Source organism: Copadichromis virginalis, linkage group LG10, assembly GCF_057382275.1.
Source record: "Copadichromis virginalis isolate Kocher_CV1m ecotype Utaka linkage group LG10, C_Virginalis_male_GT1.1, whole genome shotgun sequence".
Taxonomy (NCBI): domain Eukaryota; kingdom Metazoa; phylum Chordata; class Actinopteri; order Cichliformes; family Cichlidae; genus Copadichromis; species Copadichromis virginalis.
Genome location: NC_140627.1, coordinates 23,899,214 through 23,923,539, shown reverse-complemented (window position 1 = coordinate 23,923,539; position 24,326 = coordinate 23,899,214). Strand labels below are relative to the sequence as shown.

Below are 24,326 nucleotides of genomic sequence, written 5' to 3'. Positions count from 1 at the left end.
CTCGGTCATTCTGTTTCTGATATTTATACAGTGTACGTCTCAGTGTATTGTATTAGTTCCAGCTGTGTTCCCTAGTCTTTCCCATGGCCTTGTGATACGGTGTGTATTTAGGCCCACTGTCTTCCTCTGCTCTTTGTTGCGTCGCCCTAGTTGCTGTGTGTTTCCCCGAGGTACTTCATTATTTCTGGTTACTCTTAGCTCCAAGTTCCAAGTTCTTATTTTCCTGTTTCAGTTTTGTTTACTTGTATTTAGTGTTCCTGAGTTTTTGGTGTTACAGCAAAAAAGCTGCCCCCTTTAGTTCATCCTTTTGTATTTAAGTCCTGCAATTTGCTGGACAACCTCTGCCTGCCACACAGGTGGTTATGACAAAAACAGATTACATTTCAGCCTCAGTGTCTTCAAATTGTGGTATTGGATGTCACTTATGAATTCTTGTGGTTACAAATTATTTTACATACTATACATACTTGCCTACTGGTGGCGCCAGTGTCCGGCAGCCTCGCCTCTGTCAGTGCGCCCCAGGGCAGCTGTGGCTACAATGTAGCTTGCCATCACCTGTGTGAATGTGTTTGTGAATGGGTGGATGACTGGATGTGTAAAGCGCTTTGGGGTTCTTAGGGACTAGTAAAGCGCTATACAAATACAGGCCATTTACCTTTTACATGCCCTATGATCTTACTGTATATTCAACATCAGGTGGATGGAACAATGGAATAAAATATAAATAAATATCTGAGAAGCATTTTGGTATCTTTCATTTTGTCAAGATATTCAATATTGTCTGACATTTGCTTTTTAATTTCAGATTCTGTTAAAACCTTGACAGTGGCTGTGATAGCAACTGTCATCACGCTCTTTATCGTTGTGGCTTTGAGTTTGGCTGTAAAACAGTTTTGTAAAAAAACAAGACCAACAACTGTTGATGAGGGTAAGTGAAATACTTACACATTGCTTGAAAAAAAAAAGACTTTTAAAACAATATAGCTTCCTCCAAAACACAGTACACTTTTTTGTTTATTTTTCCCTCCACAGATGATGTTGACAGTGACATTATCTACACAGATGTTAGAGTGATAAGTCCTAACAAATTAAACAAAATCAACTCAGGAGAATCAGCTGGGATAGGTTCCAGCACTGACGTTGACTCTGAAGTGGATCAGCCATGAAGAAGATGAATGGATGAATTTTTTTGCTTGTGTACATTTTTTTTGTTATTGATTATTTGTTATTATTATTTGTTATTAGTTTTTTTTTCATTATTGAGTTATCCTAATTACTCAAAGATTCAGCAATCAAAAGGACTAACATGAATGATAACCAAAAAACAATTTTGTTATTGCTGTGAGGAACATGTTAGAAGAGGACAAACTGAAAGACCCTGATCATTTTTAAACTCAAGATGAAGACAAAGGTAACCACATTGCACGATACAGTATGTTCTGTGTTTAAAGTAGCTCCTTTTAGGAAAATGGCAAGTTTGTGTACTTTGTCATACACATTGACAACACACACATTTATTTACAGCTATATATATATATATATAAATAATGACTACATTAAAAAAAATCTCTTTCCCTTTCAGTATATTAGTGTGTCTCTCTGTTTTATTGTATCTTTGTAGATAAAAATAAACATCCTAGTCGTTACTTGCCTGAAGCAGAGACTGTTAGAATGGAAAAAGTTGTGGTCTAAACACACTAGTGCATGTTTGGTTCTTATGTCTTATTTTAAACTTCCTGTTAGAGTCTTAACAGAGTTTGGTATACCATACAAGACATGGAAAAAGTGCTTTAAGCATATGTCCACCACAATTCTGAGAACACAGTTCAATAACAGGAAATGAGCTCTTACTGCACACCACATATCTCATGTTCTCAAAACTCAAAATGTTCACAAAACTCGAACTAGAACACGGCCACAGGGGCAGGAATGACATGAGACACAACTGACTGGGGGAACAAAACAAAAGACATGAAGACTGTGCTAAACACCAAGGCACATGAAAAAAACTTAAGAACTAGACTTCAAAGTAAGAGAATTACTACCAGTAAACAAATTTTTACTGCTGTGTTATAGAAACTAGGGCTGGGCGATATGGCCTAAAATCCATATCGCGGTATAATTGAAGTCAAATGAACACTGAGAGTTAAAAACGGTCTAAATTCTTTCATCTATAATAAAATCATTAGCGTTGCTGCTTTACCAGGTGTAACAATTAAGTTTAACATCCAGGCATCCATGAAAACAGAATTTATTAAATTTAATGGAGTTAGAAGTTAACAGGAAGTTAGCTCGCTAGTTTCCACCTAAACATGATATAGCATGTTCTGACTGAGAGATTTTTGAAACTAATTCAAACGTACAGCTCTGCTACCACTTCCAACATAAATGAAGACAGAAAACTAAACAGCAGTGACGTTTGCAGGGTTACTGAAGTTGGACTACCTGGTATATAATGTTGTGCTACGTGATTGCTAGTGACACAGCAATGTTGCATAACATTAGCACAGTGAAGCTGGAGGATGAACGCCAACTTTTTTTCCACTCGATAAAAGTTAATGTGAGGGATTCTGGTGGTCAGGGACAAATGCAATCGCATAGCCGAATGCTGTACATGGGCCAAACCTCAATCAGGAGAACAACTAAGATTATTCATCCACAATATGAGGTTAGTTATTAATATACTGCAACAACATGGGAATAGAGAATTCAACATTAATGAATCAATGTTACGGAAGTGGAGGAAGCGCAGTTTTTGGCTTTCCCCATATTTCAAAAGTGCTTCATCTCTTTGCTATGACTGTCGCACGCAATCATTTGCAGATGATAATGGTTGTAGCCGCTGCAATGCTTTCGACCAAAACAGGCGCAGCTTGATGACATCATCAACATGCGCTATTGCGGTAGAGCGGTATAGTCAAAATCTCTATCGTTGGCCAAATTTATATGGTTTCTATCGTATATTGTTTATATCGCCCACCCCTAATAGAAACAATGAATTCCTTCTACATGAGTATTGCAGTTCTGACAACAACGGCTTTGGCAAAAGGTATTCACTGTAAAGTAAGATATATTACCTGGGTTTCAATAAAGACACACTGATTGAGACTGCGGCAGAAGGCAATCATTTGCACTAATAAAAATAAAATTTAAAACATTGACTTTTAAAATATAAATTACAGTAAAGATAGAAATCATCTTGGAGAAACTTTAATTTTAAATTTACATGAATTTTGTTTTTTATATATAGAAAATTAAGGATGTATCTTGCCCCTTGGCACCTGAAGTAGGCTCCTGTCCTCACTGCTACCCTGAATTATACAAGCCAAAGAAAATGGATGGGATGGAAAATAATTTAATATAATGAATAATGTTTTCCAGTTGGTGTAAACGTTTTAAAAAATATTAAAAATTTCTTTTTTGTTGCTTTTAGATTCAATTGTATGCCTTTTTTGAAAAATCTCCTGGAAACCATCATTGTGTCGGAGCTGCAGCACAGCTGCTAATTTTTCATCTGCCATTCAAAGCTAACTCTTCACTTTTAATCATGAAGGATGACAAACACAGGATTTTAACCACAAATCATCAGGGGAAAATAAAATTAAATAAGGAATTTGCGGATCAGTCACAAAGCATAAACAACGGAACACTTAAGTTAGGTAAAGCTATGAAGAAACACTCAGGATATTAGCTCTTAGAGGAATTCGATCCTTATGGAAGATTGCTGAAAAATGTTAAAGTATATTTAAAAGTACACAGTAACTTATTATATATTTATTTATTTATTTATTTATTTGCTTGTTTATTTTTTAAAATCAATATTTTGTTCTAGCTCAGGTTTTTTTTTAGGTTATGCTATTAACAAAACACAGAATGCACACATTGTAAAAAAGGTCAAAAAGTATGACTTAAGATAAACAAATTTCAGGAATGAAACCTAATGATGTCTAAGCTTTAATTTGTATCAGCAACTACAGCAGCGTACTTGCAGTTACTACTGAAGAATAATTTGTAAAATAATTAATTATTAGGTTAAAAATAATTATTTTGTTGTTTTAGAAGTATTGAAAACATGCATGTACAATGTACTGTGAATTAATATTTAAACAGAAAAGTGGAAAATTGAATAAAAATTCAAGAATAAGACAAACAAATTAATGGTTTTACATTTAACAGGATTTAATAACAATGTAAATAGCTAAGAGACAACTTAAATTATTAAATAATTCTCATTGTTTTTCTGATTTAAAAAAAGAATAGTTCCTCAGGAACTTGTTTTATTTATTTATTTATTCAGCATCTTTTATATAAATCTTTCAGCTCCAGTGTCAAAGCCAGCACTGTCTCAAACATGCTGGCCACCAGAACAGATGAATGTCAGCTGCTTCTCTGAGGGGGATGAAGTACAATTAATTTTGACTCTGGACAATCACTTTCTGATACAAAGCAAAGACCAATCAATGAGCAACTGGACAGCTGAGAAATCCATTGTTTGAAAGGTTACCATCAGGTTTAGGCTTGCTAAATAAACCTTTATATAATCATCTAATATGTAACACACTTATTCTTTATAAATGATGGAAATAACATAAACACAAAGGGATACAGAATATCCATGCATTTTCTTCTGGTTAATATGGCCCAGGTCATGGGGGCAGTAGCCTAAGCAGGGAAGCCCAGACCTCCTTCAACCAAGCCACCTCCTCCAGCTAATCTGGGGGAACACCGAGAGGTTCCCAGGCCAGCTCAGAGATATAATCTCTCCAGCATGTCCTGGATCTGCCCCAGGGCCTCCTCCTGATGGGGCATACCTGGAAAACCTCACCCAGTAGGCCAGCCACATTGCAGCCACAGCTCAGTGCAGCAGCCTCCGCAATAGAGTTGCTGAACATGGTCAAATCAGAAGCTCTGCTGGAAATGGAAGTTGAAGCTCTTGCGAACCAGGGCCTCTACTACAGGTTCACAGCATACCCTCACTATTTAGCATCCTACCCCACCACCTGATTCAACTCACCACCAGGTGTTGATCAGTTGACAGTGTTACGGGTTCAGATATTGAGGGTGAGCACAAAAACAATAATGGTCCAGAAGAGCTTCGGTCAAACAATGATTTTAATGAACACATGCGTGGGGAGATGAACATTGCACACAGACAGCATCGATCTCCAAATGGTGGAGCATTACTCAAACTCTTATAGCCACTGTTGACCCACCTAGTCGTAAAAGCCTAAACATTCACATTTTCCTAACTCCTAGCGAGCCTGACTTATGGCGTTGACTCCCTATTTTGTCTGCCTTTAACAACGGCGGGAGTGAAGCTCCCGTGGAATGTGCTCTGTCTCCTCTACTATCAGAAAAAACAGGGTCCTGACTCTCTGAAAACAGTATTTCTTATAACTCAGCAGTATAATGCATCATAAAACAATATCATTCATTCACAATAAATCAGCAGTCTAATGTAATGCAAATCAGTTTAACAAATGTAATCGTTATCACCTTTTTCTAATTCAGGAGAATAATGCAAACTAAAACTACATAATAGCTTCACAATCCTTAATTAGGGGCATAACATGGCATACGATAATATTATAATCTCACAATTGCTCACCCCTTCTCTTTACCCAAGTGTCCAGAACATATGGTCGTTGATCATGGATACGATTAAAAAAATCGAGCAACAACCTGTGACCTAGGGTGTCCTGGTGCCACATGCACTTATTCAGTTCAATTCATTTACCGGTAAGTTTTTATATATAATTTATATAGTGCCAAATCACAACAACAGTTGCCTTAAGGCACTTTATATGGTAAGGTAAATATCCTACAATAATAGAAAGAAATCAGAGAAAACCCCAAAGCTTCCTTTTAACAGGAAGAAACCTCCAGCAGAACCAGGCTTCAGGGAGGGGCGGCTATCTGCCATGAGCGTTTGGAGTGAAAATGTGAGTTAAAAAGGTGACTTAAGAAGAAACACTCAGCACATCATAAGAATCCCCCAGCAGCCTAGACCTATGGCAGTTAACAGTTCAGAATACTCAGCCTTCTTGGAGTTCTTGGGAGGGGTGCTCAAGGGTGCTGCACCTGGATACTCTTACTGGGGGACTTCAACACTCACGTGGACAACGACAGTGAGACATGGAGAGGCATGATTAGGACCACCTGATCTGAACCCGAATGGTGTTCCCTTACTGGACTGCAGAAAACAACAGTTTGGCCAAAGTGAACAGGTTCAAACATAAGGGTGTTTTGTTGCTCCACATGAATGCCAGTGCTTAGGGTACTTGTCTTGTTGAAATATCCAGCCCCAGAGCAACTTCAACTTGGTCACTGATTCTTGAACATTGTTCTCAAGAATCTCCTGATATTGACTGGAATCCATGAACCTTCAACTTTAACAAGATTCCCAGTACCTGCACTGGCCACACAGCCCCACAGCATGATGGAACTGTCACCACATTTTACTGTGGGTAGCGTGTGTTTTTCTTAGAATGCATACTGTCTGTTGTTATGTCCAAATAACTCAATTTTAGTTTCATCAGTCCACAGCACCTTATTTCAAAATGAAGCTGGCTTGTCCAAATGTGCTTAATCACACCTCAAGCGACTCTGTTTGTGGCATGTGTGCAGAAAAGGCTTCTTCTGCATTACTCTCCCATACAGCATCTCCTTCTGCAAAGTGCGCTGAATAGTTGAACGATGCACAGTGACACCATCTGCAGTAAGATTATGTTGTAGATTATGAGCTGGTCTGTGGGTTGAGTATTTTTCTTGACCTGCCACTTTGGGCTTTAACTAGAACTGTGCCTGTCGTCTTCCATTTCCTCACTATGTTCCTCACAGTGGAAACTGACAGCTGAAATCTCAGAGATAGCTTTTTGTATCCTTCCCCTAAACCGTGATCTTGAAAAAACTTTGTTTTCAGGTCATTTTAGAGTTTTTTTGAAGCTCCCATGTTGCCACTCTTCAGAAAAGATACAAATAGGAGAAACACTTGCAATTGGCCACCTTAAATAACCTTTCTCATGTTTGGATTTACCTGTGTATGTAGGTCAAGGGTCAATGAGCTTACCAAACAAATTTTGTGTTCCAATAATTAGTGCTAAAAGTATTCAAATCAATAAAATGACAAGGGTGCAGGTGCCTAGTTTAGTTATTTAAACTAAACTAGGCACCTGCCTAAAACATCTGTAACCTTTAGCAGTAATTGTAACAGATTTTTGAAGTAAATCATATCAAATCATATCACTGTCACCAGGTGGGGACAGTGCAATGCACCTGATGGGGTACAAAGTGCTGGAGGACAGGGCTGTGTTGACTGTAGACATTTAAAAAGTCCATATGGTAGATGAAAAAAACTGTGGGAACTAAACTGAAACCGGAATATTAGAAAGGCAAAAGAAAGGGGTTGTCATGGTAGGGTAGGAATGTAAGAAAAGAATCTATACACATAAAACATGCGCACACAGACACACACACACACACACAGTGAAATTTTATAACTTCTCCAAAATACTGTATATACTATGGAGAAAGGTTTGCATCATAAAATAAAATGGAATGCCTTTATTGTCAGTATATAGTTGTACAGTGAGATACAGAGCAAGGCAGAAAGCTTATTAAATGTTTTAACTCTAGTGATACAATAATTTCGCAACTGTAAAATCAGCATTTTTGTCATATTTAAAAGGTAAATCGAATATAATCTGTTTTGTAAGCTATTTTCCTTTAAAATACAGTGTGTGGGGTTTTTTTAACATCATAATTATAACAATCCATGATTATGTGGATATGCATATTAGATAGTTTAAGTGAAATACAAGCCCACCAGAAAGGCAGGGGAAAAGCCCTGTAACTTACTTTAAAACAAAATATGTTCCCCAAAATGGTGGGCAGAGCTACAGACTCATGACACCCTTACCCAGTTAGCTAGCGGCTAAAAACCATCACTACTTAAGCAGTTAGTAAAAGGACAGGTAACGTTTTGTTGCACTGTTACACACACAGCATTTGTTTTGTTTTAATTCTTCAGTTGCAGCAAGACAACTTAACAATGTGTAGTTAACTGTTATTGTTCAGGGGCACAGGCAGGACTGCCTGATTGTAAAAACCCTTGATGTGAAACACAAGAGTTGAATTGCAAATAATGTAATGATCCGTACTAGCCACATGATGGGGCCAAAGTCCCAAACTGGAACTTGGGCCTGGGGCCAAAATCAGACCGCAAAGACTCCAGCCCCACTCTACTGACATGCAAATTTATAAGAACTCCCTGAACTACCAGAGCTTTTTCTCTCAAGTTTTACTTCTTTTACTTTTCTTTTTTGTTCTTTCTTTGTGTCTTAAAATATACACGAGTCAGTTAGTGTATCTTCAGCTGAGACACTTAAAATAGAAAGCGCTGTGGTTTTAGCGTAATCTGGTTTTAACATCCCACATTAAGGAGTTAACTCTTTTCACAAACTCTCATAATGCGGTGTATGTTGACATCATCTACATTGCAAGAGCGTAAATGAAAAAAAAAAATGGATAAGTAATTTAATGGTATGTCTACAAAGATCCAGACTTTGTGGACCATTCTGACTTTTTAGCCTGCAATGTCAGACAGACAGATTTATATTGTTTGGAGGAGCAGCATTATATAATGCTAAATAAATGCTCAGACAACACTGACAGCACTGGTCAGTTGCAATGCTGATCTTGGACCAATCTTGTTATGAAGACGTAGGAACAATACTAACACAGGATATCAGATCTTGCTTTGTACGTACTGTAAAACATACCGTTGAACAGTCTTTCCTGTGAATTATTATTAACAGTTTAATCTGGAGATAATTTCTGTGCCTCTATACTTGTACTCAATACAGCAGCTTGAAAATGCATATTTAAAAAATGTATAGCTCTAAATTAGCCAGCTACTACAGTATATGTACATATTTGTACAAGTACAGAAAAAAATATGATACAACACTAAGTGCCTTAATATGACATCAGTGACTTTAAATAGATGCTTACTTATTTCTGTCCAAACCAAAACACCATAGCTTGTCCCACCCTGCTGCCACAGAGAAGGACTTCTGCTGCAGGTCAGTTGTGCTAAACTTATGTCTCAAGAAATGTAGTGAAACAACTGTACTTCGAAAAAACAACAAAGAATTCTAAAATATATTTTTAAAAAAAACAACCTTGAAAATTCATGCAAGAAATCTTTTTACAACTTCTTATGTCCTCATGTTCTTTCCTTCTATTTTGGAAACACATATTAGTTGTGTTATGTCATATGTGCAGTAGAAACAATATTCTAATTGTATCTCAACAGAAAATGATTTTGATCTACATGATTGTCACAGCTCCAGCAATCATTGCTGTGGCACAAGGTACGCTTCAATTATTTATGTAGATAAAAAATTCATACAGCTTTTCAATTAATTCACAAAAGCATTTAAATATTTGATTGTATTATTCATTGTGTGGTCTGATGTCATAAAAGCATACATAACTATATATATATATATATATATATATATATATAAATGCTGTATAACATTACATTAGATAATGGTTTCATTAGTTGTTGCATTGAAATAGTCATTAACAAGTCATTTCAGGGATATGAGATGTGTTAGTAACTGTAAAAATAAACCATTTGAAATGTATAATATTCAAAGTATATGGTTTTCACTGTTGTAAAAATGAATGACAATGGTTAATTTCTCCTTTTCTTAATTTTCTCATTAGGGTTATTGAAATGCAATCTAACTGAACCTTGACCCCCGACGTGTTTTGGATTTTTAGGAGAACCACTCATTTTTTACTTACCTACTATTCCGTATACAAGGACAAGCTTGACAAAGAATAAAGATGTCATTTTAAGATTAAAAAATAATTCATTAGTTAATATAAATGAAAACTTCAAGAGTCGTACATTCTTTGGAAATGGAATATTCAATCTAACAAAAGCAACAAAAAATGACTCTGGAGAGTACACGATGGAACAATACAATTCTACTGATGGTGTGTTATTGCACACAGTTCACATCTATCTGGCTATACTAGGTAAAACCAAACAATCACTGTCTTCAAATAACGTATGTGCAATACTAAAGTAAATGTCAGAATGTGTTATGAAGCTAAAAACAGAGGGAAAAATAACTTTTTCAAACTGAGGACTTTATGTCTGAAAGGTCACAAAATTCAAAACCTGCAGGGTTTTTTTAGTCAGTTTTGCAGGTACATACGAGTTTCAGGATTATAATTATAGTATTTAATACATGTTATTTTATTTTATTATAATTGGCAGTTATATATTATAAAAGACTTCCAATTATAATCAAATCAAATTATTGTTCATATTCATACATATTTCAAACATAAGTATGTATATAAAGGCTTTAGAAACAGATAACAGGTTGTAGAGCTGTCAATGACATATTATAATTGTTGTTGCATCTATATGTGACTGTGTGTTTGTGTTGTCACCAGACCGCCTGACAGTCAGCTGCTCCTCTGAACAATATGACCTGGAGTTCATTTTCTCTTTGGACACTAACGTGCTGATACAGACATGAGCAAATAGTCCAGAAAAACAGAGCATTTCAAATGCTACCATGAGCTTACATGGGCAACTGATGGGAAAGCTGATGTGTATGATTGTCCAAAACAATGTCAGCAGAGAACAAACCACCATTCATCTTACAGGCTGTTCAGGTATTACAGTTGTTGTTTTTTTTAAGTTCTTTTGTTTAGTGTTTACTACTACTACTACTAATAATAATAATAAATATCATTGCTAAAGAGGTTTTAGAGTTTGAAGCATAAATAGAAGTAAACCCTAACCCCACAATGAATTTTAAATTAAACAGCTCTGATGCAGTTAAAGTGCAGACTTTCAGCTTTAATTCAGTGGGTTGAACAAATCTGCCAAACTGTAGATTTTGCCTCTGTAGTGATTTCTTGGATGTTTTTTTTTTTCTCTTTTCTCAGCTGGCAGCTTTTGAGCTGCATGGAGAGCTTATTTTGTTGTCTGTTTACAGTGAAATCTTCCAAATGCAAGTACCACACCTCAGATCAACTTCAGTCCTTTTATCTTCTTAATTGATAATGACATAACGAAGGAATTGCCCACACTTGCCCAAGAAATAATCTTCGAGTCAGTTGTCCAATTACTTTTGGTCCCTTTTAAAAAAAGGTGGTACATGTTAAGGAGCTGAAACTCTTAAACCTTCCATCCAATTTGTATGTGGATAACCTCAAATACAAGCTGAGTGTCTACAAATTCTGTCTATGTCCATCATATAACTCTAATTGGAAGTGTTTTAGTAAACAGGTAAAAAAACAAAACTTGTGTCAATGTCCAAATATATATGGACCTAACTGTATGTGTGACTTGAGGTAATTGTAGCCCTTTAAACTATATCTTCATCTACAAGAATGTATTATCTCAATATATTCTTCTTAATGATTTTATTTTCTAGGTACTAAGTCTTCCCTCTGCGTTGTGACTGTGGCTGTAGTAGGAGGTGTTGCCATTCTGCTTATTTTGGCTATGTTCTTTGGTACTCGGCATTTCAAAAACACAACTGGTATCATGACTGTTAATGAAGGTAAGATTTGCTGTACATGTTAAATTAACTCTACTGCCTTTGTCAGTTCAGTCTCATTGAGTACCACACTAAAATTACACAATCACTTCCCAAATTAATATAAAACAATGCAGGTGTCTCGACATTCCTGAAAATAATTTTGGAAAATATGAAATTCATCTAGTTAAGTAAGTTATTCACCTTACAGTTAGAGCCATGGCTTGTTGCCCAAAGACACAGTTTTTGTTGTTTTGTCTCTGTATACCACAACAATGTATTTTAAATAAAGTAATCAATATGTGATTGAAATACAGTCTGTGGTGGTGAAGAAGACTGCCAAGATGGTATTTGGTTTAATTAATGAACAGAGGGAAGAAGACAAGGAGATTTGATGTTGGAATGAGTAAGCACCAGAAAGTACAAGGCTGGGAAAGAAAAAGTCAAAAGGTCAGGAGCACTTGGCATCTAGTGTACAGCGAAGAGAGAGGTGACAAAGGAAAAAGGGTTAAACTGACGTGTATGTGAGGCTGGATACTGAAGAAGGAGGAAGTGCCTTGTATTGACTTGTTATTTTAAAAAAATGAGCTGGAAAGGATGTGCAGTAAGTTACAGTGAGTATTTTAAGGACCATCTTCAGAGAGGAAGGCCTCAAATGGAGTGAAGATAGTGAAGAAGGAAGTGCAAAGGATCTGTACGGAAGCGTTGAACTCCAGATTACATACCTGTGAAGATATGATACAAGATACAGGGAAGATACTTGCAAAACAGACTGAACCATTCCCTGAAGCTGTGGGAAGGTTTTTTTAACATTAGGTTAAGGAGGGATGAGAGAGTCATATGTTAATGAGACAGTTTTGATAGAGAAGTATAGAGAAGGCCAGAAGGAGTTGCACTGTGCCTGGGTGGAGAAGAGAAAACAGGGCACTATATGAGAAAGAAGAGTGTCCAAGAACTATATGAGGGTGGTGCAGGACATGTATGAAGACAGTGAGACAGTAGTGTAGTGTGAGGAAGGAGGTCAAGGTGGGGGTGGGATTACATGAGGGATCTCAAAGAGCCTCTGAGGTGGAGGTTTGCATGGCAAGAAGAAGAATGGCATTGCTGAGCCAGCCAGTGAAATCCTTTTTTAAAAGAATGTACCAGTTTACTGACTTCTAAAGTTCTCCTAAAGTTTTGATGGTCTGCATCAATTTGGGTCTTTGGGATGCCATCTAACATCAGGGTTCAATAGATCCAACTCATAAACAGCTAATGCAACACTTTTGTTAAATTCCCTAAGTCTGGAATTCAATCATATTTTGGTTGTTTCTTTCAAAATCCATTGCAGTGGTGCACATAGCACAAACTACCTGAATCTGACAGTATCCTAACATTATTGTTACAAGTCTTTCATATATAATTGTAAAATCTTTTGACTACCTAAAAATCAATTTCTGTTTCTATGTCTTTCAGATGATGCTGAAGATGACATCATCTACTCAGATGTTAAAGTGAAACAGCGTACAAGAAAAGCAACACCACGTTCAAATCAAGATGCAAGTTAGCTTTCCCCTAATACATTCTGACCTAGCACCAGTCTTAAACCTGTTCATGCCAAGTTAGCAGTTTCAGTTAGAAGCTCTCACCAACATCTTACATATAACACTGGAGATTTAAAAAGCTGTGGTCATTAGTGTTTGTGCGTTTCTTGTGCTCTTCTTTGTATATATAGCAAATAACAGCAAAGGTGAGCTGTGCCTCTCTAAGACAACAGCTGAGTCAAGCATCAACCATCATCTCATAGCTTAAACATTTTAGCTAATATTCACTGTGTCTGTCATGACTGTAAAACAATGAAACCCAACTTAGTTGCACAGCACACGCTGAGAAAGTGTATACTATACATGTATCTTGCGTAACACTGGCCTGATATTACTATTAGGAATCATAGCAGATATCAAAATGCCCACTTATTCTATGTAACAATACAAAAAACATAAAAGGCTCACTCTAGAAATACTTCTCCTGTTACAGTTTGTTATTTTAGTCATGTATTCTCAGTGCATACAGCTTTTTGCCTGCGGCTTAGAGTCTCAGTATTATATGTCATGTTTTGTGGTCATGTGACATTTTGAAAGTATAATAAAACGTGTTTTCCTCGTGTTCCACACAATTCCTTCTCAATCAGCATACTTTATTAATCCCAGTATTAATCCCAACATTCTCAAAATGTTGCATTTATTTTCTGTGTTTTGCAGTACAAACTATAAACCAAAGCCAGACATAAAGTGGAAAGAGACAAGAGTGTAATAAACTCACTCTGTAACTTGTGAACAAGAATTATTGTTTTCTTTTATAATCAAATCAAATCACTTTTATTGTCACAACACATTATTGGCACACTGGTACAGCACATGCGAGAGAAATTCTTGTGTCAAAGCTTCACAAGCAACATGTCATGGTCCTTGAAGGTAACGGTGGTCCCCGTGGTAATCGGAGCACTAGGTGCGGTGACTCCCAAGCTAGGCGAGTGGCTCCAGCAGATCCCGGGAATAACATCGGAGATCTCTGTCCAGAAGAGCGCAGTCCTGGGAACAGCTAAGATACTGTGCAGGACCCTCAATCTCCCAGGCCTCTGGTAGAGGACCTGAGCTTGAAGGATAAACCGCCCGCAGGGGCGTGCTGGGTGTTTTATATATATATATATATATATATATATATATATATATATATATATATATATATATATATATATATATATATATATATATATATATATATATATAACATATAGAGAAGTCAGCAGTATGAATATTGTGCAAAAGAAATGGCATTTATGTGCAATATGGAGTGCATAAGTGTCGAAGTTTCGGTAAGTGACAGTGAAGTGTCTATGTTAGTGGTCAATGTTGAGCAGTCTGATGCCCTGATAGAAAAAGCTGTCCCTCAGTCTGCTGGTTCAGGACCGGACACTATCATACATCCTGCTGGACTGAAGTAGTTTGAACAGTGTGTGACTGGGGTGACTGGAGTCTTTGAGGATCCTCCCCGCTTTCCTCAGGCACCGCTTCCTGTAGATGTGCTGGAGGGAGGGAAGCTCACCTCCAATTACTGTATCTTTGCTCCACTCTCTGGAGAGCTTTGAAGTTGTAGGCAGTGCTGTTGCCATACCAGGTGGTGATGGATCCAGTGCAATAAAATGCAGAACACCTGCAAGATCTTGTTTAATTGTGATTGTAAAGGCTATTACTGCAGTAATTGTTTTGTAAATTTGAGTGGATAGTTGTATATTTGTACCTCAATCCATGTTTTCCTATTTACAACCATATGTGAGAGATCAGATTTGTAAATGTGTAAACAAATATCGAAATTTAAACAGAGATTTGTGAAAGCTTTGTAAATGTGTAAAATGTTCTCAAATATAAACGTAAATGTGTTGACTCTGATGCATGCATAGAAATGAATGATTTACAACTGACATGTGTTCTTCTCAAAGCACTGAAAAGACCGAAAACTCCTGAGTTACAGCTTCTTTTAACAGACTGTCTGTTAATATTAACCCTGGGATGAAGCATTACAGGCTCACCACCAGGTGGCGCCAGTACCAGTGATTTTAGCCACCAACTGCCTAGTATACTGCAAGTGCTAGCTGCATACATATAAAGCAGACTTACATGGAGAGACTACACATGTATGCTGTAAGTACATGTTTATGTCATTTTTTTAGTCTAAGTATAGTGTAGCTTTGTAAAAACTGAAATGTTATTGTTAATACAACAACTATGCTAGCTCGGTTTATGCTTCAGCTATCAAACCCATACACCAAGTGACAGAAATGAGCTAACTGGTAGGTTCAGCACCAGAGTGATGCACCTGAAACTAATAGTAACCTTACAGCAGTGTGTTGGAGATAATTTGAGTTAGTTTTGAGCCAAGCTGGCTTTGGCTTATCATAAAACTACATCACCATCTATCTGTCTGTCTAAGATAGATTAAAAAAAAAAATAGAGTTGGCTTTTTAACTTGATTTATTTTAACTCAGTCTTGGAGAGTGAGATGGCTGAGGAATGGGGAATTGCACTGGTACTAGTTTTTACGAACATGAGTGATTTACAGTGGATGAGCCATACCATGAAGAGAAAGGAAAGTGTTGAAGCTAGGTTAATAAGAGAGAAAGTGACGAGTGAGCAGCAGTATAGCTTAATGCCAAGAAAGAGTGCTACTGATACAGTGTTTGTTTTCAGGGTGTTGATGGACAAGTATAGAGACGATCAGAAGGAGCTTCACTGTGTCTTTGTGAAGTAATGTCTCCAAAGTATAAACCACTCTTAATACACGAACATTATTCTATTACTTTTATACCAGATCATTTAACTAACCTTAATATATTATAATCACATTTCTCTCCCTGCAGTTTATATGATATTGTACCCCTCTCTCTCACACTTTGTGTGGGTGTACTTTCTTTGTATCTTTAAATATAAACTTCAATCAGTCAGTGCATCTGCAACAAATTTAAAATGGAAAGAGCTGTGGTTTTAACCTAACATAGTTTTAGCATCCCACATTAGGGTGTCAACCGATACTTGCTGTAGACCATGTTGATGAGTTCACAGGACGTGAGAATAAAATCCTTTTAAAGGCATATAGTGCTTCATTGGTATGTTTACAGAGATTCAGAGAAGCATGCGGTATCACAGTCAGTCTAGTGAGAGTAGAACATGGGATTATCTGTGTTGGGTGTCTTGATGAATTAACTTATCTAAACTTTTGTGATGCTATAGTAATATAATGGGACATTTCCATGATTTAAAGGAACCCTCAATGCTGTCTTTTTGCATATATTGCAAAACACACCTTAAAAGATTCTCTTCTATTATCAACAGTTTAACCCCGAGATGATTTTCTGGGCTACACTTAGTAACTGTAAGTAAAGATACTCTTTCCACCCACATAGCAGCTCAAACATGACTAGTGATACTCTAATTTGTCTAACTACTGCATTTACATGTTTGTATAAGTAAAGACAAGTATAATGAGACACTTAATTGCTTGAGTAAGACTAACATGACTTTAAATACATGCTTACTCATTTCTGTCCAAACCACAAGACAAACACAGCAGCCCAAAGCCCGTCATAACTGCCGCCACAGAGAAGAACTGCAGTTGCTGGTAAGTAATGCTAAACTTAATTCTAATCGGTGAAATTACTGTACTATAAAAACAATCTAAAAAATGTAAACATTGATTGATTGATTATGATTGTAAAAAATACTAGATAACACAAAAAATGTTATGAAACCCTTTTGATTGGTCACCATAGCTTTGGTGTCCACAGTTCAGACAAATATGTCATAAATAGTGCTGATGTGTTGACGACAACAGTAAAATTTAAGCTTAAAGTAGCAATTTGAAAACTGTTTTCACATGTAATTATTGCTGCAAAATATTCATTGATAGTTATAATTTGTTTGATCAGCCATATAACAATTAATATAACAATTAAAATGAGAGTTACTAGACTTGTTAAAGTAATGGGAAGTCTTATACTGTGAGTGCTTCCAACAAAAAAAAATGGTATTTTTAGAAAATATCTGACATACAGGTACAACCCACACATATTGTCAGGGCTCTGTGTGCGGGCAGGCAGAGATGAGGATCCAAATGCAGGACTCAAACACAGAATTGAAACTCAAAAAACCTCAGCTTTATTGCTGGCAGAAAAACAAACATGGAGTGAGGATGGAACACTGAGACCAAGGACACACAGGCATAATTCTGAGGGTACGACGCGACACTGAGCATGGGAAAACACAGGGCTTATAATACACAGGGTAGTAACGGGGGAATCGGCAACAGGAGGGAGACACAGCTGGGAGAGATCAGGGCTAACGAGACGGGGGAGCTAAGCTGCACACACTAACATAAGACAAAGACTTTCACAATAAAACAGGAAACATGAATTACAAAACAAGCATGCAGACTTTACACTGAGAGACAGACAGAATGACACATGGAATCTGAACTAAACTAAACGTGAGATATAACTGAGAACAAATCCTTAAGCACGGATAAACAGAAACAAGAAATAATCATCATCATCATCACTACGAGAAGAAAACAATCCATGAAGCAGAAATAAACCAAAACATAATAAACTCAAAATACTGGGTCCAACGGACCCAGAACCGTGACACATATGCACACAGAACTTTAACTAAACGTCGTACATCGTCTTGATGCATGCTCAATCATCCAAGTAAGTAAATCCCCAAAAGTTGATTCTGTTCATCTGGACGTAGTGTTTTCAGTGGGAGAAACGTTTGTCACTCATCCAAGTGACTTCTTTAGTCTCAGCTGACTGTAGGTTGCCCCAATCTTATAAACAGTACATTAGCATAATGACTGAAACCGGCACCACTGAAGGAAATTTCCACTGGGAGGTCATTGCCACTCTCAGCTTCGACCAAGTGTGTTTGCTTTTGGAACTGTATCTTAATTCCACCTATTTCACATACAAGGGTCAGTACTACAGGCAGAAACATGGGTGGGTCATGGGTTCCCCAGTTTCACCCATCGTGGCCAATTTGTACATGGAAGAAGTGGAAAAGAGGGCTTTGGTATCCTACCCTGGAATGTCCCAGGACATACCACAATTCATGGATAACATTAACTCGGTGGACCGACACATCAAATTCACCAGGGAGGATATGAAAATTGGCAGGTTAGCCTTCTTAGACTGTGAGATTTCCATCAGTAATGGGGGACATCTAAAAGCTGATGTGTACCGTAAACCTACGCATACGGATCAGTATTTAAGGTTTGACTCTCATCATCCACTGGAGCATAAAGTGGGTGTCATCAGGACGCTACAACATAGAGCCAACACCATCCCCACAGACACAGCGGCCAGGGAGGCAGAAGAACATCACATCAAGAAGGCCCTTAGTAAATGTGGTCATCCCACCTGGACATTTGTCAAAGCTGGTAAGACACCTAAAGAAAGCTCTAGCCAATCCAGGAGAGAAGGACAACTGCTGCCTAAGCAAAAACCCATAGTGATCCCGTATGTGTCAGGAGCATCAGAACAGCTGAGACGCATTTTTTCTAAACACCGTGCCTTGGTGGCTTTTAAACCCCACACACAAAAAATTGGTCCACCCCAAGGATCGGGTCCCCCGACCCAAACAGAGTAATGTAGTGTACCAAATGATTTTATATTTACAGTGAGTCTCGTGCTCTGGTTGTGATGAAGGCAAATAATGTCTTCCTCCATTTTCTTCATGAAAGGGAAAAAAGACCAGAAATATACCATCCAGGTGCCAGTGGTGAATTCACATGCCAGAGAGTAAAAAGACATCTTATTTTAAATATGGTGAGTGACTGTTGTCATGGCGACATTAGTTAAAAAGGAAAAAATGTCTAGTATGTCAGTAGTTGTTGCATTATTTTCCAAAGTAAGAACAGTTTCTATTGATTCATTGTGTAGATAATTCACACATTTGATAGTACACTACACATGCAAAATAATCTGATTCTGTCCAAACAGAAGATGATTTTGATCTACATCATCATCGCAACTCCAGCAATGACCGCTGTGCCACAAGGTACGCTTCAGCCAGTAAACAGTACCTAGAAGAACAAAATGAATCCATATTGTTAATCCACATTAAACATTTTAATGTTTTATCTTATTATTTGTTATTACTTAGATGATTTATTGTTTAGTCTGGTGAGAGAACATTTCTGTTTGATATAGTGCTGTACATCAGATAACGGTGCCATTAATAGTATTACTCAAGTTTCATACACATGAATTTTGTCAGTAACAATTAATTGGTTACATATATACAAAGTTTATGGTTTTCATTTATTTAGTGCAAATAAATGATAGTTATTAATTTCCCTCTTTGTATACATTTGTTTATTCATTTTCTTACCAGGGTCTTCAGAATGCAATCTAACTGAACCTGGACCCCAGACGTGTTTTGGAGTTTTAGGAGAACCACTCGTTTTTTACATACCTACTAAACCACATATGAAGACAAGCTTGAAAAAGAGTACAGAAAAAATTTTAACCTCAATAAATGATAGATTAATTAGTCTCAATGAAAAATACAAGAATCGTACTATATTTTTCCCAAATGGAACATTGAAACTCGAAAAAGCAACAAAACATGACTCTGGAGAGTACAGCATGGAAACACACAGTTCTACTGACGGTGTGTTATTGCACACAGTTAACATCCATCTACATATACTCGGTAAGACCAACAACTTATTGACTTATTGAATAACATCTGTGTAATAACAATGTACATGTCAAAATGTGCTAAAAAAAAATGCTAAAACTGGAAATTTAAAAAGCAGGTAGTTACATGAACAGTTTGTATTTATCGTTGTTCGTATTGCTGGTTATATATTATAAGAGAGTTATCAAATTATCATTCATTTTATGCACACATTTTATATAAGTAAGCTATGAGTAAGCACTTACATAAAGCCTGTATTGATATGTATTTACACTCCTTAGAGTAGCAGTGAATGTCTTATTGCAGTTGATACTGTGTCTATATGTGACTATATGTTTGTTTTTTTCAGCTCCTGTGTCAGAACCAGCTGTTATGCAGATGTGTTTGTCACCAAAACAGATGACAGTCAGCTGTTTCTCTGAAGGAGAGGAAGTAGAGCTCATTTTGTCTTTGGATGATAAGTTGTTGATACAGCCTACAGCCAACGGTACAGAAAACAACAGCGTTTCAAATGTTACCATCAACTTACCTGGTCAGCTAATGGGAAACCTGACATGTGTTGCTCAAAACAATGCCAGCAGAAAACAAACTATCACCCACCTTACAAGCTGCACAGGTAGTGTGAAATATATGTAACAGAAATGAACATGTTAAATGTGTTGTAAAGCTAAAATATATCTTTGGATAATCAAAAACATTACTAACTTGTAAGTTGTTTTTTTTTTTTAAAAGCAGTATAGATCTGTTTTAGGATTTTGTTTTAAAAAAATATCTATGTTGACAAACTCTCCCAAAGATCACAAAAATTGCAAGATGCAGTTTTTTTTAACAATAATAATTTAGCAGGTACAAAGAGAAACAGAGTGTCTGTAGATATCGACCACTGCAGAGCTGACAGTGGATGTTAAATTGCAGTTTGTATTGCATCCATATGTGACTATATGTTGACTATATGTTTGTCTTTCAGCTCCTGTGTCAGAACCAGCTGTTTTGCAGATGTGTTTGTCACCACAACAGATGACAGTCAGCTGCTCCTCTGAAGGAGATGAAGTAGAGTTCACCTTGTTTTTGGATGATAACTTGTTGATAAAAACCCAACCCAGCATTGCAGAAAACCGCAACATTTCAAATGTTTCTATCAGTTTACATGGTCAGCTGCTGGGAAAGCTGATGTGTATCGTTCAAAACAATATAAGCAGAGAACAAACCATCATCCACCTTATAAGCTGCACAGGTAATATAAAAAAAATATTACGTTCTGTTATATTTAAATAGTGATTTATTTTATTATTTTATTTAGTATAGGTATTTATAGGAGTTTTTCTCATTTTAAATGATTTATTTTATTTATTTTAAATGCTGAAGCATAAATTGGAAGTACGTATGACTTGAAGACTCTTGGCTCTTGACGGAGCCGGTCGCACTTTCTCCTTCTCCCTCTCCCTTATCTTTCCTGCTTGGCTTCTCATGTCTGAGGTGTTTTTTCTGTTCTCAATCTGATCTCCCTGTTGGAGCGCAGTCTGGGGTTCTTTTTTCTCCTTGTCTTTCTCATGTTGTGCATTTTGCATTGTTATACCCCTCTGACCTGTCTTCTCCATGTGATGTAGTGTAATGTATGTATGGTCGGAAGGGTAAGATGGCCCTGGCAAAGGTCGGCAGCCTTAACCCAATTTCCTTTGGGGTCAACCTTCGGGATCAATAAAGTTTTATTGAATTGAATTGAACATTGTAGCCCAGTAAACTATATTTACATTATTTCAGTAATTTCTTCTTAATGGTTTTAATTTCTAGGTAATATTTCTGACCACTGCATTGTGACTGTGGCTGTGGTAGTAAGCGCTGTTGCCATTCTACTCATTCTGGCTGTGTTTCTTGGTATCCGGAAATTCAAAAACACAACTGGCATTATGACTGTTAATGAAGGTAAGATTTTTATATTAAATGTGTTGTCTTTATCAATTTTGTCTCAATGATCACCACACAGAAGTATATGCTAAATTGTTATAAAACAGTTAGTGGCAATAATTTGTTGGACAAAAGGATATTTTTGTAGCGTTGTAGCAACTTCTGTACAGGACCACAATTGATTTCAACACAAACAGTCAATATGTGATTGAAATGCTGACTTTCACCTTTAATTCAAAGAATTTTATAAAAGTTTTTCATTAAATATTTAGTAATATTTACCCCTCATTTGTAAAAGGCTGATGGGTTATTGTCTTCACCCTGTTAAGCAGATGGGCAGGCGGGACACCCAAGTTTGTGAATGTGATAATTTGAGAATAAAGAAACGTAGCAAATGTATCAAAAGTTAATTAAAGTCATATCTACAAAAAATCTTGGGTGAGTTCGAATCTCAGTGAAATAGACCTCAAAATCAGAGATCAAGTTTTCTGAAAATCTTGTGAATGTGCTTGTGAGAACAAAGCGACGTGGGATTTTGAAAGTGATATGATAGGCTTTTTTCTACGTGGACACTGAGGGTAACACTGGCCACCACCAGTATTTTTTTTATTTCAGTCTCCAGTTTTCAAAGGAATAAAATTTTACTGGAGAAACTAACATGATCTAATTCAATCTTGCAGTATGACTGCCTACAACCCATAGAGCTTACAATGCTACTTTTTCTTTCCTTGTGTTGCCACAAGCCACGTGTTGCTAGTTTGCAGCTTATCAATTTAATTATGTATTTAATAGTTGAATCCCGGCAGAGATGGGGTTGCTTCATGATCATTCTACTTCTATCAGCAGTCACATCATCAGCAAGCATGATTGACCCATTTGCCCATAACATTACTTTCTTTTCTTTTTTTTTCTTTTTTTTCTTTTTTTTTTTTGCCTGTCCCGTTTGGCTCTTTTGCCATCAGAATTGTTGTCTAAAGGCAAAGAAAGATGCCCAACGGATTTACTTTACCAAGTTGACCATCCCAGCCTTGCTGTAATGGTCCATTTGATTCACCTTTTATTGTTTATTTTATTTTCACTTGCTGAATACGGGACAGACTTGGCTGGGGGAAAGAAGGGGAGAAAGAGAAACAGCTGAGAAGAGGGACGGGGGAGAAGGGCAAAAAACAAAAACCAACAGAATGGGCAGAAAAAGAAAATGCATATATCGATCACCTGGATCACCTGTTGAGAAAGAAAAAAGAAAACAAGCAGAAGTAAACAAGAGTAATAGAATAAATAACATCACAATGATATATGGGAATATGACAGTAAATACTAAATATTAAACATTATTGTGCAGCACGTAAGATCAACAGCACACAGTGTGCTTTGGGGTAGGAGCCAAAAAGGGTGTAGTTTGTACACATAACATTACTTTCACCTAGTAATACAGTCTGGTATCCTTGGGCTCATGAGCGATTTCACTCCTTTTCCATACTTTTCTCCTCCCTTCTGATACAAGTTAATATTGGTTTCATCTGTCCAGAAAATTTATTTCAGAAATGTGCAGGCTCTTTTTAGATCAAGCCTCACCTTACTCTGCTGGAGTGTAACTATTGGTTTGCAGCTTGTAATGAACTTGTTATGTTGTCCATTTCCACCCCGAAAGGTACTTTACTTTTTGGGCACTCTTCCTTATACTCACATTTAAAATGTACAGCAAAAAGCTTCAATTACAAATTTAGAGCTTTTGTATGATTTGAGATATGATGTCGGCTTCATTTTTCAGGAAATAAAAAGGAAACAGAACTTGGCCTTAATGCAGCTTGTTAATCAATTGTCTAAATATCCAGTTTTGAGCCTCTGAAATTGAGGGTCTATTTTTTTAAGCCTTGAATTAAAGCCAATTAAAACTGAAGTCTTTCCTTCAATCACACATATTTGTTTTATTTGAAATCCACTGTGGTGATGTACAGAGCAAAAAATACAAATATTGTGTCATTGTGAATCTTTGTGAAAACTTTCTTGTTTTCAATGTACAACATCAGCGTCTTTTGATTACACAAGACACAGTTTTCTGTTTCTAATTCTTTCAGATGAAGCTGAAGAGGACGTTGTCTACTCAGATATTAGACTGAAGCAGCTTGCAAGAGAATCAAGAGAAACACCGCCTATTTCAAATCAAGATGAAAGTTAACGTTCTCCTAAACAGTCTGACATTCTGAAACCTAAACCCTAACATGTTGACTTTCAGTCAACTGTCTAATAAAACTATGGCACTTTAGCAATTCCATCTTTGCAGTGAACGTGAAGGTAAACATATTTAACAAGTACTCACTGGATTATTAATTTTGAAGGAAACATAAAGGGGGGGAAAGTTATTTAGAAGGCATTTGACATGAAATACTTATTTATACTTATTTATAAATGCTTTATATTTGAACTACATTTTATTTGACATAATTTAAATAAACTACATCAACCTTGTAAAGGTTCTAACCAACATTTAACCTTGGAGATTAAATAAAAGGCTTTGATCAGTGATGGTGCTTTCCTTGTGTTGTGTTAAGCAGACGTGGGCTGTTCATTTTGTTTGAGATAAAAACATCAGGGCTACTTTTTCCTGTGT

At 36.7% G+C, this 24,326-nt stretch overlaps 1 protein-coding gene and 1 pseudogene across 1 annotated transcript; both read left to right on the top strand.

Moving 5' to 3' along the window:
• The first annotated feature begins 3,547 nt into the window (after window positions 1-3,547).
• LOC146700508 (uncharacterized) lies at window positions 3,548-10,565 on the top strand (annotated as a pseudogene).
• Window positions 10,566-15,228: 4,663 nt separating this feature from the next.
• Window positions 15,229-24,241, top strand: LOC146700507 (uncharacterized). Its single transcript, XM_085470753.1, has 10 exons — window positions 15,229-15,256; window positions 16,445-16,484; window positions 16,670-16,730; window positions 18,849-18,933; window positions 19,108-19,165; window positions 19,502-19,822; window positions 20,160-20,426; window positions 20,778-21,044; window positions 21,602-21,733; window positions 23,794-24,241. Exons 1-10 carry the CDS (start codon window positions 15,233-15,235, stop codon window positions 23,892-23,894), a joined length of 1,356 nt encoding a protein of 451 aa, XP_085326879.1. The 5' UTR covers window positions 15,229-15,232; the 3' UTR covers window positions 23,895-24,241.
• Window positions 24,242-24,326: the final 85 nt, after the last annotated feature.